At 40.5% G+C, this 19,127-nt stretch overlaps 1 protein-coding gene across 6 annotated transcripts in view; it reads left to right on the forward strand.

Moving 5' to 3' along the window:
- The first annotated feature begins 249 nt into the window (after positions 1 to 249).
- RANBP17 (RAN binding protein 17) overlaps positions 250 to 19,127 on the forward strand; it is a 362,482-nt gene continuing 343,604 nt past the window's right edge. For 3 of the 6 annotated variants that reach the window (XM_025270839.3, XM_044932591.2, XM_044932590.2), the window contains exons 1-3: positions 250 to 432; positions 15,098 to 15,244; positions 18,751 to 18,841. In XM_025270839.3, coding sequence (XP_025126624.1) covers positions 415 to 432; positions 15,098 to 15,244; positions 18,751 to 18,841 — 256 coding nt within the window. In that variant the 5' untranslated portion in view covers positions 250 to 414. Of the gene's footprint in view, positions 433 to 15,097; positions 15,245 to 18,750; positions 18,842 to 19,127 lie in introns of those variants that run through there. The other 3 variants (XM_025270841.3, XM_044932594.2, XM_044932593.2) reach the window with 3 other exon arrangements.

Below are 19,127 nucleotides of genomic sequence, written 5' to 3' on the forward strand. Positions count from 1 at the left end.
AGTCAGAAGCTGTAGGCAATAGCTGTGCTCTAGGAGTTACGGGTCAAAGCGAGTCTGTGGGAGATGCAGTCAGGACCCTCGGCTGGCAGTTGCGCTGGGGGGTCGTGTCAAGAGGCAGAGGTCTGACGTCGCCACCCACCTGGGCAGCGGCCGTTGAAACGTGCGCGCGGTGGGGGAGGGGCAGTTTAGATTCCAGGCCCCCGGTCCCCGCCCCGTCGGGCCCGCTCGCACGCGCTCGCCCCGCCCCGCCGGCCCCGCCCCGTCCGGAGCTTCGAGCGCGACAGTCGCGACGGTGAAGCGAAGAGCGAGCGAGCGGCGCAGGGACCCCGCGGCCGGCTGGGGCTTCGGTGGCGCCCGCCTACGCTCCCTCCCCTCGGGCGCTCGGGGCGCTGACCGGCGCCGCCTCCCGGGAAGATGGCGCTGCACTTCCAGGTCAGTGCGCTCTGCGCCGCGGGTCCCCGCCCCGCCGCTCCGGGAATCCGGCGGGACGCTGGGGTCTGGAGACTGAGGGCCGAGTCCGGCGACGGAGGCCGCGGGGCCGCCGGCCGGCGCGTCGGAGCCCTAGACCCCGTTCCTGGCCAGGGACCAGGCACTGGTCTGGGCTGCCCACCCCAGGCCCGGGCCCGAGGAAGCGGCGGCCCGAGCTCGGGGATGGCGGGTGGAGGGGCAGGGGCTAGGCTGGAGGTCGCCCCTCGAGAGAGAGGTGCGGATGCTGAGGACCGGCCGCGCGGGAGCCCGCCCTCCCGGGTGCCGCCGCACGGCGCGCACCGAGGTTCGGCGGCGCCCGAGCAGGTGGGAGCCCGGCAGTACCGGATCAGCTTTCCCGCCGCGTCTCCGGCCGCGGCTCCATCGTCAGCCTCCACACAGTTCGGAGGGAGCTCGAGAGGGGCCTGGGTCCGCCGAAGGAGCGGCTCTGCAGTTGGACTTGAATTGGCCAGAGCCGGCAGGGGCTCTGTTTGTGGGGAGTTGCGAAGGAGGGCTCTGCGGCAGCCTCATTGGAGGAGGAAACCGGGGCAGGACGCGCACTAGGAGCGCAGAAACGGTCAGGATGGGATGCGGGCTGGAGGAAGGCTCAAATATTCAGATATTCTCGGGCACTTTGGCATATGCATCCAGTTATTTATTCAACAAACATTGTAGAGCCTCCTCGACACCCACCCCGGTGCCCATCCCCACCCCCACCCCCGGGTCTCAAGCACTGTGCAGAGTTCTGGGATAAAGAATTACATCATCTTATTAGCATCCTTGCCCTCATGAAATTCACAGATAATTACAGTAAATGTGAAAAATGATGTGATAGAATTAATCACAGGATATCATGGAAATATTGAAAGGGGCACTCAGCTCTGGGTGTGTGTTGGGAAGCAGTGAGGCAGAGATGCTGTGCTTGTCAGGCAAGCTTTTTTGAGCTTCCGTTCATCCACTTGTTAATTGAGTTCCTACTTTGCTAGGTACTTAAGATAAAACTCTCTCAAAACTTTATGATTTGTACAGTCAGGGAACTTGCAGTCTAGTGGATCTTGAAAGAACCGAGCAAAGAGAAAGGGAAGGGTAGAGGCGAAAGAACAATGTGAGTCAAGTCAAAGAATTGTGGAAGAACATGGCGCACTGGGGTAGTTCAGTCTGACTGGAGCTTAGGTTCCTATGAAAGGGAAGGGAGGAGGGGAGGCTGTGGAGGCAGGAGATGACCTTGGAGAGATAGGCAATTTCATAACATGGTGATAGTGTATCTAAGTGTCCCAACCCTTTGTAGACTTCTTTGGGCCCCCTGAGACTACAGTGATTCATTACCTAATTATTGATTCTTCCAAAGGGTCCTTTCTTTTCAACCATCCACTCTCCTATCAGGTAATTGACAGCTCAGGAGATAGTAAGCCTGACACATTGTTTTGATTCCTTGCCATTGCTAAGGGTCTCCAGGTCAAAATAATGTTATTTATTACCACTTTAGTAAAAATGCCCTTTGGGAAATCTTCACTGGCAGAATCTCACAGGCAGGGCTTTGGGATTGTAAATAGATGAACAGTTGTTCATAGTTCAGGTGTAAATCTTGAGGGCAGTTAAAAACTATGGTGGAAGTTTGGAACGGTTTCAGAATTGGAAAGATATGCATAATAGTAAATCACCCAGTCGGGAAGATTTCTTCATACTTTAGGTAATGGTGGAAAAATTAGCTCCTAATTGGCAGAACTACCCAAATTAGTTTCTTCAGACTCTATGTCACAGCAGCTCTGGGCAGCTTAAAAGTGAAGTTGGACAAAGGAAAGACCTGACAGTTTGAGGGGCCTGAAAAAAGCTCTGAACTTTTTCAGTTTGAATTGTTTTCAGTATATGGATCATATTGTTACCCAGTTAACTCAAGGAACATTTATTACTAATGATAACTGGTACCTAGCATTTGGAATTTTTCCGTGCTTGTAGATTTTGAATCGTACAACTAGCTTGAGAGGTGTATGTATACAGTTGGCTTGTTGTATCTGTGAGTTTTGCATCAGTGGATTCAACCAACTGTGGATTGAACATATTAAAAAATTCCAGAAAGTTTTAAAAAACTTGAATTTGCCACACCCTGGCAACTATTTACATATCATTTACATTGAATTTACAACTATTTATATAGCATTTATATTGTATTAGGTATGGGCTCCCCAGGTGGAGCAGTGGTAAAGAATCTGCCTGCCAACACAGGAGCTGCAGGAGACACTGGGTTCAATCCCTGGATGGGGAAGGTCCCCTGGAGGAGGAAATGGCAACCTACTCTAGTATTCGTTCTTGGAAAATCCCATGGACAGAGGTGCCAGGCGGCCTATAGTCTATAGGGTCGCAAAGAGTAGGACGTGACTGAGCAGCTGAGCATGCACACACGTGTATTAGGTATTAAAAGTATTATGATATTATTTAAATTGATAGAGATTATATGCAAATACTGTGCCATTTTATATAAGGAATGAGCATCTTTGGGTTTTGGTTATCTGCAGGGTGGCCTGGAACCAGTTCCCCTACTGTATGTGCACACATACATTTTATTCCTGAAGACACTGAGTCTTAGAACGATTGTGACTTGCCCAAGTCTACAGAACTAGAGTAACCCTGCTGCTACTGCTGCTGCTGCTGCTAAGTCGCTTCAGTCGTGTCCGACTCTGTGCAACCCCATAGACGGCAGCCCACCAGACTCCCCCGTCCCTGGGATTCTCCAGGCAAGAACACTGGAATGGGTTGCCATTTCCTTCTCCAATGCATGAAAGTGAAAAGTGAAAGTGAAGTTGCTCAGTCGTGTCCAAGTCTTTGCGACTCCATTTACTGCAGCCTGCCAGGCTCCTCCATCCATGGGATTTTCCAGGCAAGAGTACTGGAGTGGGTTGCCATTGCCTTCTCTGAGAGTAACCCTAGTAATTCATAATTCCATATTCTTTCATACCAATATCTTGCAGTCATCTACCCAAACAGGTAGTTAGTAAAAAAATTATGCCATTTTGGCATAAGTAGATTTGTGTGAGATTAGGTTACTACTTCACGATCTTTTTCAAATTATGGCACACATAAAGAATGGTAATTGGTTGGTCCATTGACGTAAACTACTCATAACTAAAAGCCTGGCTGCCTGAAGGGCAAGGGGATCAATATCCTAGATATTCCTATAATCCATTCAAGGCACGTGCATTCTGATTAGGAAGTTGTGAGTTAGGATACGCTGTCCCAAAGGAAGAAATGAATCTGGATTGTCTCAGAGGAGACAGTCCAGGTTAATGGGCAGGGAAGAGAGGAAAGAGGTTTCTAGGATCAAGGAAGAGGTAGGCACTTTAGATTTCACAGAGGAATCTTGGAGAGAATTAAGAGGTAACATCAGGAAAACTTTAGGAGATGCAGTTAGTTGATCTTTTTAGCTTCCCAGAACCTGGGACTATATGCTTCTTAATACCCAGCCAGGCTACTATACCTGATTTGATCTAGCTATGATTATTAACAATTAGAATCATGAGGAGAAAGGGGTTTGCCAAAGATGGTCCTGGGGTTGTGGAGTTGAATGGGTGAAACTATAGACAAAAGAGCAACGTGGTGTTTTATAGTTAACTGAAGAAACTATTTACAGTTTGTGTAGATCTGCTATTTGCCAGGAGCTAGATCAAGCTTTCTTTTGTCCTTTCTATCTTAATCTTCATAATTATTTTGGAAGGTGGTTTTGAAACCTGCAGTTTCAAAAGTGAGGTTTAGAAAGGTTAGATAATTTGCTTGAGGTCACTTTAATAATAGTGACTTTTTTAATAGCTGGACAAATTCTAGGCTTCCACAATGATTCCAGAAGAAACCCCTAAAGAAATCCAGGGCACTGTAGGCCACAGTTGTAAAATACTGTTCTATTGGTCTGCTGTCTATGAATATCATGTAGAGGTGTTGAGTATGAGTCTTTATTTTAAAGGAATTGGTAGGACTTTATGATAAATTGTTATATACTTGGCATCAGCTAAACTGCAATGTTTGAGGGCACAGTTTGCAAGACTACCCTCACAACTGACGCCACTTGCATATTTGAGAGTTTCCCAGTGCCATTCTCAGGATTAAGAGAAGGACTCACATAATTCACTGAAAGCTATCATATTCAAGTTTCTTATTGGGAAAGTACACGTACTAAATTGATTGATTGATTGAAAGAGAGGTGCATAGAGCAGAATCTGGGCGCATTCTGAAACAAAGCTTTTTGGTCCTCAGGGCATGTTACTCTCCCATAATATATGTGTGGCAGTAAGCACTGAGTATTGCAAACCAGGGAAGCATAACCTGAGCTTTGAGTTCTGGAACTTTTCTTGGGGCTTCTTTTTGTAGTTGTGATTGGTTGGGTGCCACATGATTGACCTGAGCGTTTAGGTCAAATGAAACCATGCCATCTAAAGTCCCCACCCTAGGGCTGGTGGCTGAGTGGTAAAGAACCTGCCTGCCAGTGCCGGAGATGCAGGTTGGATCCCTGGTCCGGGATCCCCATGTGATGGAGCAGCTAAGCCAGTGTGCCACAGCTATTGAGGCTGTACACAAGGGTCCCGGAACTGTAGCTACTGGGCCCATGTGCCACAACTGCTGAAGCCCAGGTGCTACACCTAACTGAAGCTGCCTCCTCCTAGAGCCTGTGCTTTGCAGCAAGAGAAGCCGCTGCAATGAGAAGCCTGCGTGCTGCAACAGAGTAACCCCTGCTCTCTGCAGCTAGAGGAAGCCCACACTTCAGTGAAAACACAGCATAGCCAAAAATAAATAAATAAAAAGGAAAAAAAAAGTCCCCACCCTAAAACACCTTTGGTATTTTTGGTGTGGTCAGCCACCAATTTAAGACTGTGGGGTGTGGCCTACTGCCCCCGCCCCCGAGTCTGAACAAAAACATTCCTATCATAAACATAGATTACCTCCCAGAATCTGAGGGCAAAGGCAAGACTTTTCTTTGGGCAAGACCAAACTCTTAACTATATAGGAGGGACTAAGGAGAAGGAAAAGCAAAAGGTAACTTTAGGATTGTAAATCTAAATTCTGTTCTACACCTCTGAAACAAAGGGACTCTTCATGTGAAAATCTGTGGGAAATATGTTCAATTCAGTTTCTGACATGTTGGGGCTGTTTTCAACATCTTCCTGGATTTCCAAGAAGAAGAAATTTATAGGTAAATATAAAGATGGTGAACAGACGAGGTTGAAAGTATGGACTAGGAAAGTATGGATGTCATCTGCAGGTTGATGGTGCCTAAAGGAAAAGGTCGGCCTCTGTTTCCACTGTTTCCCCATCTATTTGCCATGAAGTGGTGGGACAAGATGCCATGATCTTAGTTTTTTGAATGTTGAGCTTTAAGCCAGCTTTTTCACTTTTCTCTTTCACTTTCATCAAGAGGCTCTAGTTCTTCTTCACTTGCTGCCATAAGGGTGGTGTCATCTGCATATCTGAGGTTATTGGCATTTCTCCCGGCAATCTCGATTCCAGCTTGTGCTTCTTCCCACTCAGTGTTTCTCATGATGTGCTCTGCATATACGTTAAATAAGCTGGGTAACAATATACAGGCTTGAGGTACTCCTTTTCCTATTTGGAACCAGTCTGTTATTCCATGTCCAGTTCTCACTGTTGCTTCCTGACCTGCATACAGATTTCTCAAGAGGCAGGTCAGGTGGACTGGTATTCCCATCTCTTTAAGAATTTTCCACAGTTTGTTGTGATCAACACAGTCAAAGGCTTTGGCACAGTCAGTAAAGCAGAAGTAGATGTTTTTCTGTTTTTGCTTTTTCGATGATCCTGTGGGTGTTGGCAATTTGATCTCTGGTACCTCTGCTTTTTCTAAAACCAGCTTGAACATCTGGAAGTTCACGGTTCACGTATTGCTGAAGCCTGGCTTGGAGAATTTTGAGCATTACTTTACTGGCGTGTGAGATGAGTGCAATTGTGGGATAGTTTGAGCAGTCTTTGGCATTGCCTTTCTTTGGGATTGGAATGAAAACTGACCTTTTCCAGTCCTGTGGCCACTGCAGATGGTGACTGCAGCCATGAAATTAAAAGATGCTTACTCCTTGGAAGGAATTAAAAGACACTATGGCCAACCTAGACAGCATATTAAAAAGCAGAGACATTACTTTGCCGACAAAGGCCTGTCTCATCAAGGCTATGGTTTTTCCAGTTGTCATGTATGGATGTGAGAGTTGAACTATAAAGAAAGCTGAGCGCCGAAGAATTGATGCTTTTGAACTATGGTGTTGGAGAAGACTCTTGAGAGTCCCTTGGACTGCAAGGAGATCCAACCAGTCCAGGGTGTTGAGACAACGTGTGGTTAGGGTCTATAGATTTGTATGTGGCTCAGAATTGACCATTTGCTCTATTTGAGCTATGTGTGTGTATATACACACACACACACACGCGCGCGCACACACACACACACATATGTATTTGATTGCTCAGCCTCAGGGGTTTTTTTTTTTTTGTCTGTAAAATGGATATGCTAAAATATGTAATTTACAGGAGTCTACTTTTTGAATTCGTTTAAAAAAGTAGAAGATGGAAATACTTTTGTAAACTATAAAGCACTAAAACAAATATGATTCAATTCATTGTAGAAGGAGAAGTTCTAAGAGGCCCAGAAATAAACCTTCGGGTGCTCAGGAAAAGTTAATAAAGGGAGGGAAAAACAAAGAGTTTGTGGGAAATGAGTAATTGTAAGATAAAGGCACTTTATTAATGGCAGTTAAGAGGTTTAATTCCAGAAGGCAGGAAAGATACAGGGAAGTAATTGAAAAGAATTTAAATTTAATTGAGGTGGGATTTTTGTAGTTCATCAATTTATTGTTTCATTATGAGGGAACATTTTTCTCTAGAACAAAAGAAAAAACCCTTCATTTTTTCAGCTTTCTTGAGGTTTTCTTGTTATTGTTTAGTGGCTAAGTTGTGTCCAACTCTTTTGTGACTCCGTGGACTGTAACTCATAGGCTTCTCTGTCCATGGGATTTCCCAGGCAAGAATATCATTTCCTTCTCCTTCTTGAAGTTTAATTGACAAATAATAAACCACACATATTGGATGAATTTTGACATAGTTTATAACTGTGAAACCATCACTGAAATTAAGATAATGAACATATCTATCACTCCCCAAGTTTCCTTATATCCCCCTTGCTTAATCCCCCCTTGCTGCTTCCCTATCCTTCCCTATCTTCCCATTCTCTGCTCCCTCCCCAGCCTGAAACCACTGATCTGCTTTCTTTTACTATAGAATCATACAATATATACTCTTTTTTTGGTCTTGCTTCTTTTACCTCTTGATGGATACACGATGAGAGTTACTGTATAGAAAGAAGTTGCATCATCTAGGGGTTAATTGTATGTCAGGTACAAAGGGCAGAAATCAGTCCAGAATAACTTGAAAATCCTTATTTAGACTGTAGGCAGGATTATATCATTGTCTCCTAGGCTATGGAAATTGGGTACTGTCCTTGAATGTTTGATAGTAAATCTATGGGAGTTAGGTGATGTCCAGTGCTACTTGTTATTTATTTGTATAGGCTTCTAATGTTGATACGAAGCCCAGTAGAAAATTTAATAACTCAAACCCAATTTGTCAACACATTGAGAAGGGATCCATTTCTCTAAGGCATGCTTATGTTAACCATATTCTCAGACATCACTATAAAACTAAGATGCAGTTTATCAGTTCACCGTGAAAAGTAAAGTCTCTATAGACAGAATCCCTGTGAAATCAAATGCTAATCAGAAGATTGCTTAGTCGCTCAGCGATCATCACATTATGAGTTTAACTCTATGAAATGTTCACATAATGCTTTTCCAACAGGGTAAGGATTTTTGTGTATGTATCCTTTTCTCTAAAAATGATTTCATATGCCAGGCATTTAATTGTTATCATTACAGAGAAAGAATAACTTGATTTTTTTTTTCCCCTTTGTTTCAGTCTTAGGAGAAAGTTCAAATCTTTACCTTTGTATCTTGCACTGCCCTTCAGTGGTTAATAATTTGAAAGGCATTTGGGAAAAAAGGGTCATTGATAACATTGTTGATGTAAACAAGCCTGTGTTGGAGTTCTCTAAATCAATATAGCAAAAAGGACAAAATTCCAGAACTTTTCTATATTTACTTAGATATTCTTGAATTGATTAGTATTAATGTTTATGTTTCCTGGGGCTGTTGTGACAAATTACCACAAACTGGGTGAGTTAAAAAAATGAAATTTTTTTCTTTTATAGGTATGGAAGCCAGAAGTCTGAAATTAATGTGTTGACAGGATTGGTCTCTTCTTGGAGCTCTTGAGGGAGAAACTGTTCCATACTTTGCCCCTAAGTTTTGATAGCTGCTTGCAGTTCTTGGTGGTCCTTGGCTTGTAGATATATCACCCCAGTCTTTGCCTCATCCTTCCTGAGACCTATTTACTTGTGTCTCTGCACCTCAAATGTCCCTGTCTCTTTTATGAATGACTGGATTTAGAGCCTGCCCTAAATCCCTCGGTTTGATCTCATCCCTCCATCCTTAATTTAAGGATTTACAAAGACTTTATTTCCAAATATTTCAAAGGTATTGGGGGTTAGGACTTGGATATATCTTTTAGGAGGATACAGTTCCATCCATTACAATACTATTATTAGGTAATACTAGTAATAAACAACTAATCTTTATAGGGTGTAAAGTGTGCTAGAAGTTATGTGGCCCTAGCTCATTTAATCCTCCCAGCAAACCTATAAGGTATATGCTATTATTAGTCTCAGTTATTGCTGGCTTTTGTTTTTCAGTAGTTAGATTTTGTCACTATTTCTGGCTTCATTTTTTTACACTCAGAGTCTACTACTTCAGAGTCTAGACCTATTGATGTATAGTTGAATGCATGATAGCAGGATCAGTTTATCATTAAATTATTCTGGGCATTATCAGCTCGAAAATTCAGCCCTTTAAATTTATTAGATGAAGGAAAATACTTCTGAGGTTGATCATGAGTCACAAGAGAGAAAATGGTAGCTCTTTTCATTTTTATGTTTCTTACCCTTGGAGGAAACATGAGAATTCATATGTATTCATGAACCATACGTTTTCTACACATTTTAATGTTATAAACAGTATGTAGTAGCACTGTTAGGGCTTGTTGGGACAATCCAGGTAGAGGAAATGTTTAAATGTGGTTCATTTGAGGTCCTTTATTTTAATTATCCTTTTGAAACCTTTCTTTTGTACTTTTATTTTCACTATAGCAAAAAATTCTCTAGTCTGGGATGTTGCGCTCTGGCCTGTATAAAGAAGTGGGAAATGCTGTAAAAAAGAAGGAGCAAGAACTATAAAGAATAAAGGGAGTTAGAGGAGGTTTCCTTTCAGTGTTTCTTATGTATTCCTATTTGTTGTTGTTTAGTCACTAAGTTACAGTTGGTTGTGTCTGACTCCGTGACCCCATGGACTGCAGTGCGCCAGGCTTCTCTGTCCTTCATCATCTCTCAGAATTTGCTCAAACTCATGTTCACTGAGTTGGTGATGCTATTCAACTTTCTCATCCTCTGTAGCCCTCTTCTGTTCTTTGGCAAAGGTATATGCATCTGAGAGAATGCCTAGACTAGTGTAGCTGTAAACTGCTACATAAGAATTCAGGCCAGAAAGCATAAAAAAATGGCATTACTTTTGAATATCCCATTACTTTGATATGCCTACCTGACATTAAAATCTGTGCCAATTTTTCTTGACCTCCAAAGACTAATTCTCTAAGTTCAAACTGAAATAGTTTTAGTAAGATGCCTTTAGCAAATATTCTCTACGGCTGAGAGGAATACCAAACTCATTTAAAAAATTTTCTTTCCGATTTTATCCATGTATCCTGTATCTTCTGATGAGATTATATTTATAAATGAATGAATGATTACAGAATGAATTGTTCTTTTTTTATTTTTAAAATTTACTTGTTTATCCTCCATCTATATTTTTATACAGTTTTTAAAGGTTAATGTTGACTGTATTGCCTCTGTTTTGCAGTATATCATAGCCTATCTTACACCCAGTAGTTTGTACCTCCCACTCCCCAAGCCCTGTCTTGCCTCTTTCCACATTCCCTCCACAGGTAACCACAAGTTTGTTTTCTGTATCTGTGAATCTGTTTCTTTTTTGTTATATTAACTAGTTTGTTGTGTTTTTTAGATTCTGCATATATAAGTGATATCATTCACTATTTGTCTTCCTCTCCTCTGACTAATTTCACTTAGCATAATGCCCCCCAATTTGGTAAAAGAATCCGGTAATACAGGAGACCCAGTTCGATTCCTGGGTCGGGAAGATCTGCTGGAGAGGGAATAGGCTACTGACTCCAGTGTTCTTGGGCTTCCCTTGTAGCTCAGCTGGTAAAGAATCTGCCTGCAATGTGGGAGACTTGGGTTCAATCCCTGGGTTAGGAAGATCCCATGGAGAAGGGAAAGGCTACCCACTCCAGTATTCTGGCCTGGGAATTCCAGAGACTGTATAGTCCATGGGGTCGCAAAGAGTCGGACACAACTGAGCAACTTCCAAATCCATCCATGTTGCTGTAAATGGCAAAATTTCATTCTTTTTTGTGGTTGAGATATTCTGTTGGTATGGCAAACCACTTTAGTATTCTTGCCTTGAGAATCCCATGAACAGTATGAAAAGGCAAAACGATATGCCACTGAAAGATGGTCCCCAGGTCAGTAGGTGCCCAGTATGCTCCTGGAGAAGAGTGGAAAAATAATTCCAGAAAGAATGGAGAGATGGAGCCAAAGCAAAAACAGCACCCAGTTGTGGATGCGACTGGTGACGGAAGTAAAGTCTGATGCTGTAAAGAACAATATTGCATAGGAACCTGGAATGTTAGGTCCATGAATCATGGTAAATTGGAAGTCAAACAGAAGATGATGGCAAGAGTAACATCGACATTTTAGGACTGAGTGAACTGAAGTGGACTGGAATGGGCAAATTTAACTCAGATGACCATTATATCTACTACTGTGGGCAAGAATCCCTTAGGAGAAATGGAGTAGCCCTCATAGTCAACAAAAGAGTCCGAAATACAGTACTTGGATGCAGTCTCAAAAATGACAGAATGATCTCTGTTCGTTTCCAAGGCAAACCATTCAATATCACAGTAATCCAAGTCTGTATCCCAATCAGTAATGCTGAAGAATCTGAAGTTGAATGGTTCTGTGAAGACCTACAAGACCTAGAACTAACACCCCAAAAGGTTGTCTTCTTAGTTATAGGGAACTGGAATGCAAAAGATAGAGATACCTGGAATAACAGGCAAATTTGGCTTTGGAGTACAACACGAAGCAGGGCAAAGACTAATAGAGTTTTGCCAAGAGAATGCACTGGTCATAGTAAACACCCTCTTCCAACAACACAAGAGAAGACTCTACACATGGATATCACCAGATGGTCAAAATCAGAATCAGAATGATTATATTCTTTGTAGCCAAAGATGGAGAAGCTCTATACAGTCAGCAAAAACAAGACCAGGAGCTGACTATGGCTCAGATCATGAACTCCTTATTGCAAAATTCAGACTTCAAGAAAGTAGGGAAAACCACTAGACCATTCAGGTATGATCTGAATCAAATCCCATACGATTATACAGTAGAAGTGACAAATTCTAGGGATTAGATCTGATAGACAGAGTGCCTGAAGAACTATGGACAGAGGTTCAAGACCATCCCCAAGAAAAAGAAATGCAAAAAGGCAAAATGGTTGTCTGAGTAGGCCTTACAAATAGCTGAGAAAAGAGGAGAAGCTAAAGGCAAAAGAGAAAAGGAAAGGTAAACCCATTTGAATGCAGAGTTCCAAAGATTAGCAGGGAGAGATAAGAAAGCCTTCCTTGGTGATCAGTGCAAAGAAGTAGAAGAAAACAATAGAATGGGAAAGACTAGAGATCTCTTCAAGAAAATTAGAGCTACCAAGGGAACATTTCATGGAAAGATATGCGCAATAAAGGACGGAAACGGTATGGACCTAACAGAAGCAGAAGATATTAAAGAGGTGGCAAAAATACACAGGAGAACTGTACAAAAAAGATCTTTATGACCCAGATAATCACAATGGTATGTTCACTCACCAGGAGCCAGACATTTTGGAATGCAAAGTCAAGTGGGCCTTAGGAAGCATCACTATGACCAAAACTAGGGTAGGTGATGGAATTCCAGCTGAGCTATTTCAAATCCTAAAAGATGATGCTGTGAAAATGCTACACTCAATATGCCAGCAAATTTGGAAAACTCAGCAGTGGCCAGGACTGGAAAAGGTCAGTTTTCATTCCAATCTCAAAGAAAGGCAATGCCAAAGAATGCTCAAACTACCGCATGATTGCACTCATCTCACACGCTAGTAAAGCAATGCTCAAAATTCTCCAAGCCAGGCTTCAACAGTATGTGAACCGTAAACTTCCAGATCTTCAAACTGGATTTAGAAAAGGCAGAGGAACCAGAGATCAAATTGCCAACATACTTTGGATCATCAAAAAAGCAAGAGTTCCAAAAAAACATCTACTTCTGCTTTATTGACTATGCCAACGCCTTTGACTCTGTGGATCACAACAAACTGGAAAATTCTTAAAGAGATGGGAATACCAGAGCACCTGACCTGCCTCCTGAGAAATCTATATGCAGGTCAAGAAGCAACAGAACTGGACATGGAACAACAGACTGGTTCCAAATCAGGAAAGGATATGTCAAGGCTGTGTGTTGTCACCCTGCTTATTTAACTTCTGTGCAGAGTGCCTCATGCAAAATGCTGGGCTGGATGAAGCACAAGCTGGAATCAATTTGCCGGGACAAGTATCAATAACCTCAGATACGCAGATGACACCACCCTTATGGCAGAAAGCGAAGAACTAAAGAGCCTGTTGATGAAGGTGAAAAAGGAGAATGAGAAATCTGACTTAAAACTCAGCATTCAGAAAAACTAAGATCATGGCTTCTGGTCTCATCACTTTATGGCAAATAGATGGGAAAACAGTGGAAACAGTGACAGTGTTTATTTTGAGGGGCTCCAAAAAATCACTGCAGATGGTAACTTCAGCCATGAAATTAAAAGACGCTTACTCCTTGGAAGGAAAGTTATGACCAACCTAGACAGCACATTAAAAAGCAGAGACATTACTTTGCCAACCAAGGTCCATCTAGTCAAAGCTATGGCTCTTCCAGTAGTCATGTATGGAAGTAAGAGTTGGACTATAAAGAAAGTTGAGTGCTGAAGAACTGATGCTTTTGAACTGTGGTGTTGGAGAAGACTTGAGAGTTCCTTGAACTTCAAGGTGATCCAACCAGTCAATCCTAAAGGAAATCAGTCCTGAATATTCATTGGAAGGACTGATGTTGAAGCTGAAACTCCAATACTTTGGCCACCTGATGCAAAGAACTGACTCATTGGAAAAAACCCTGATGCTGGGAAAGATTGAAGGCGGGAGGAGAACGGGACAACAGAGGATAAGATGGTTACATGGCATCACCAACTCAATGGACATGAGTTTGAGCAAGCTCCAGGATTTGGAGATGGACAGGGAAGCCTGGAGCGCTGCAGTCCATGGGGGTTGCAAGGAGTCGGACATGACAGAGTGGCTGAACTGATGCATGTGTTTGTGTGTGTACCACATCTTCTTGATTCATTCATCTGTTCATGAACACTGAGGTTTATTCCATATCTTGGCAGTTGTAAATCATGCTGTGAACATTGCAGTTCATGTAGCTTTTCAAATTAGTGTTTTTAGGTTTTTTGGATATGTATCCTGGTTTTTGCTGGGTCATATGGTTCTATTTTAGTTTTTTGAGGAACCTCCCTACTGTTACCAAAGTGGCTACACTACTTTATCACCGACAGTGTATGAGGCCTCCCTTTTCTCCACATTTTTGCCAATATTTGTTATTTGCGTTCTTTCTGATGCTAAGCACAATGAATTATTCCTTGTATCTGTAACATAGAATCTGCAACATGATAGCTGGCTATAAGTAACATGGGGTTAAGTCATAGTTCCTGAGAATCATGCCAGGGTTCACCTGCAGCTCAACGAGTCATTAGTTTAGAAGACCCACACCAGTGTGTATTTATATCTTTTTTATATAGATGGAGTCATTGAAATTGCTACAGTCTGAAAAAGAATGTAAATTGACATAATGTCTGCAGCTTGCACCTGGTAGTTCCCCTCACCCATCTCTTTACCTTCATTTGGCATCTCCTCCTTGCTGTCCATTTACCAGTCATACTGATCTTTTAGTGCCTTGAGATGATTACGCTCTCTTCTGGACCCCAGGAAATGCCGTTTCTTTTTCTGGACTGTTTTCTGTTTCATATGACCGGTCCTTTCTGGTCACTGTAGATATTACCACTTTAAGCATGCCTTCTTAAACTCCTTGAATTAGGCAAGTCCCCCTCTTTCTGTACTTCTTTTCCATCACAGAACAATCAGTTTAAATTTAAATAATTTAGAGCTAGGAGATTTGCCTTTTTTCAACACTGTAGCCCCTAGTAAGTAGAAGTAACTCAATAAGCATTTATTGACTTGATGAGTACATGCATGATATTTGCATCTCTTATTTCCTGTGATTAACATGTTTGTCTTATTTTTTTCCCACTTAAGTAAAATGCTAATTTTTTTTCTTCTCAAGAGTTTGGCTGAATTGGAAGCATTGTGTACTCATCTCTACATAGGGACTGATCTTACACAAAGAATAGAGGCTGAGAAAGCACTCCTGGAACTTATTGACAGCCCAGAATGTCTCAGCAAGTGTCAACTTTTATTAGAACAAGGAACAGTAAGTATTTGATAATAGCAATTAACAATGAAAGATCGGTAGGTATATGTCAGTGTTAATCAATGCATGTAGGTTAGCAGTGTTGGTTAACTGATAGGTATTACTACATGTCTTTTTACTATGGTTTATTTGACTGTCAAAGAATTGGAATGCCTAGAAAGAATATTTAAGAAAGATCCCAGGAGGTAGAAATAGCATGAATCGAAATACTTGCTTGATTCCTCTTGGTCCCCTTTTAAGTCTTCTATCAGTGGTAAAAGTTATATTTTAAAAAGTTGGAATTAAAAAAAGTCTAGGTGGAAGAAGCAGATTGTAATTAACTCTGAAATGTGAAAGAATGAGTTAGAGGAATGCTGATTACTTCTTGCCTTCCTGTCTTATACAGTTTCATATCCATTCATTCAGCATCATTTAGCAAATATTTAATTGTAAAAGCAGGCACTGTACTACCTACTTGCTTTATCTACATGCATTAAAGTAACTCATAGTTTATCTGAGAAGACATAGATATTTAAATAAAGAGCTGTGGAATGATATGATAAGCACTATAGTAAGAGATTGTAGAGCAGAGGTTGGAAAAAAGCAGACTTTTTCTGTAAAGGGCCAGATTGTAAATATTTTAGTCTTTGTGGACCAAGATGAAAAATCAAGGATGTTTTGTAAATATGCCTGTCAGAAGAGAGAAAAAAATTTCGATGAAGTTTTATTGATGAAATTTAAAATAATTATAATTGAGTACAGTTTTTTGTAGTATAAGTCTACTGATGAAAAGAATTGAATTATTCTTTTAGCCATAACATTTTGCTTAATTGATGTTCAGAGTTGATATTTCCTGTCATTAGCATTGATTTTAAATGTTCATATGTTAATACTTATTTGTAAAGAGATTTTACAAATTTCATCTTTAAAAATGGCTTTTCACACAGATAGATACTGCCAAGTATTGATATCACTTTATGAGCATATGATTTTAATTAAGCGTATTCATCACTTAGATGGCATGTATAAAACTGCATTAAAATTTCTCTTGATATTTGCCTTTTAGGATGTGATTATATTCTAGATTAATCACTTCCAGTTGAAGGTTAGGTGAAGGTGCTTGAATTGCTCAGTTAAATGGATTTTGAAATTTGCTTTGCACTTATATCAAGGCCTGAAAAATGTACTGTTTCAAACATAGTTTGAACTCAGAAAATATACTCAGGAATAGAGATCTGGCTACTTGTTTTAACATTTGACAGTGTGGAAAGTGTATAAAACAGCTTGATATTATTTGTGATTTAATCAGTGTTAGTTGTTATTGGAATGACTATTACATTTTAAGTTTCATATTAGTACTAAGCACTATTTGCCTTTTATACAATTTTGTAATGTTAGGTTGAATTCATTAAGAGACTTTTATCAAGTTTGCAGCGAAAACTAATTGCAAAAGCCATTTAATGTTTAACAATAGTGGATTAAGATGGTTCTTCTCATTCAGAAAATTTTCAGTCTTAGTCCTGAGCCAAAAAAAAAAAAATTGCAGTAAGACTTCACCACTGCCAGGCTCCTGAACTACTGTATGTAGGGCAAGTCAGAATTTTAAGCTTCTGTTTCCGATAGAAATTGTCAGAACTGAAGATGAATTCATGAAAGTGAATTAAATCCACTGTTACTACCATTGATTCATTAACACATGATAGATTCAAATCTTTACTGCTGCTGTTGCTAAGTCTTTACTACAAAATATCTACCGATGAACAATAAGATGAATAACCAGACTCTAGACTCTTACTTTTTTACAAGCTTTGTAAATTTGTCCAACTAAGCCTTTTCTGTTCCATATATTTTTACCACTGGTTGTGACACATTTTAGCAACCACTTTATGTTGTACAAATTAGTATTTTCTCAGCTTCTTTGAAAATATTCTGCCCAGTAGTTTCATGCAGAGTCTTCATGAAGGTTAATTCTTTAGTTGCTTCAAACTTAGCATTGGGTTCTGGAATAAGCAGATCATATTGGTAACAGTATGAGCTGTACATGTTGATAACATCTGTCAACTCATAAAGAGCTAAGGAGAGCCTCCAAATCTTTCACTTGGTTTGAAATTGAATTTTGATGTTGCTCTGTTGTTTTCAACTGTCCGGGCCTTATTCTCATTGAAAGGCAAGTAGTCTGAAATTCATTTTTTTTGCATGTGTCACTTTGGCTACTGAAAATAATGGTGATTTAATTAACTCTTTGACGGTAAGTGGCTTTTCTTACTTGGCTAACAAGCCATTTCAAAACCTAACTTTGGTTGTAGTCTTTATTTTTTTGTGGAGAAATTTCAGTGTTATATATATTCTGTTTAAAATTTTCTCCTTTTTTTGACTTGATTCCCTGTGAGTTAGGAATATTGGCAGGAGTACCTAGTCTGATATTGTCAGCATATATTGTATTCTTTTAGGACAGCTATAGTCCCATTGCATAAAAAGCACATTGCTTTGCTCTCTTAATTCAATAACAAAATAATCCACATTTCGCTGTGCCTTAAAAGTTAGACATTTGAAGTCTACTCCTATCTTTTCTTATTTTGACATGACAGATATGTGCTGGTAACAATAAAAGGTACATGTCATGTCGTGCTGACACTCATGGTACTTTATATTTTGTGAGAGTTAGTAAGTACATCATAGAAGTTTATAGTGCATTGAGCAGCAGTAGAAGGCAGCGAGTGCCATGTACTGTTTTATGTGGCACATATACTCCCGCATATTTGACTCTGCTGTCATAGTCTGAAAGCAGACATAGACAATATGTACATGAGTGAGTGTGGCTATGTTCTATTGAATTTTGTTTATGGATTGAAATTTAGATTTCATGTAATTTTCACATGTCACGAAATAGTATTAATATTATTATTTTTATTTTTTGCCAACTGTTTAAAATAGTAAAAACCATTCATAGCTCATGGGCCTTGCAAGAACAGACAGGATTTGAACCACAGGGCTTAGTTTGCTGACCTCTGGTCTAGAGAATAAAAAAGAAAGGACTGTCTTTACAAGATTGCTGCGGGTATAGTGAATAACTGAACAGGCTTTTGAAGGCTTGAGCGCACGCAATTAGTGGCCAGAGTGAATACAGCCAATATGGATCTGAAGGAGGGGAGAGGTCAGGGTAGGAAAGACGTTGAAAGGAACTGTAGGAGGGTTGTTCTGGACAGAGGATAGTGAAGAGAAGAACCAGATGAATTTGAAGAGATAATCAGAGGCCAGATCATGCAGTACTGTGTAGACATGATAAGTGTATTTTGTTTGAACTTGCTCATTATCTTTTTTTTTCCCCTCTAAACTGCTTGCTGTTTGCAAAGGCTTCCTCAACTACCCTTATGAGGGATTTTTTGTTCGTGTGTGTATGTATGTCTGTGTATATTTTATCTCTTGTAGATCTGCCAATTTGGAAAACCAGAAAAATAACCAATATGCTTAGGAAAAGTTCCTATCATAGTATATGATAATAATAAATAAAATATATTTCTTTACAGACATCCTATGCTCAACTCCTTGCAGCAACTTGTCTTTCAAAACTTGTTAGCCGAGTCAGTCCTTTGCCAGTTGAACAGAGAATAGATATCAGTAAGTGGTTTATTATGCTTTTTAAAATCATATTGCACTTTAAAAATAACTTTTCTTTTAAATATACTCAACTGTTAACAGACTTGTAAGTTATTCTGTCATTTTTAAAGATGAGTAGTCAAGTCTCCTTTACACATGTGGTGATGAATGATGATGTGTAATACAAAAATGTGTCATCAAAAAAGCGTCTGTTTAGTTTGATAATAAATAATAAGAAGTAGCATTTTATTGTCTATGCCAGGGGCCCCAAAGCCCTGGATTGCAGATCCGCACTGATTCTCAACCT

Source organism: Bubalus bubalis, chromosome 19 (assembly GCF_019923935.1).
Source record: "Bubalus bubalis isolate 160015118507 breed Murrah chromosome 19, NDDB_SH_1, whole genome shotgun sequence".
NCBI classification, from domain to species: Eukaryota; Metazoa; Chordata; class Mammalia; order Artiodactyla; family Bovidae; genus Bubalus; species Bubalus bubalis.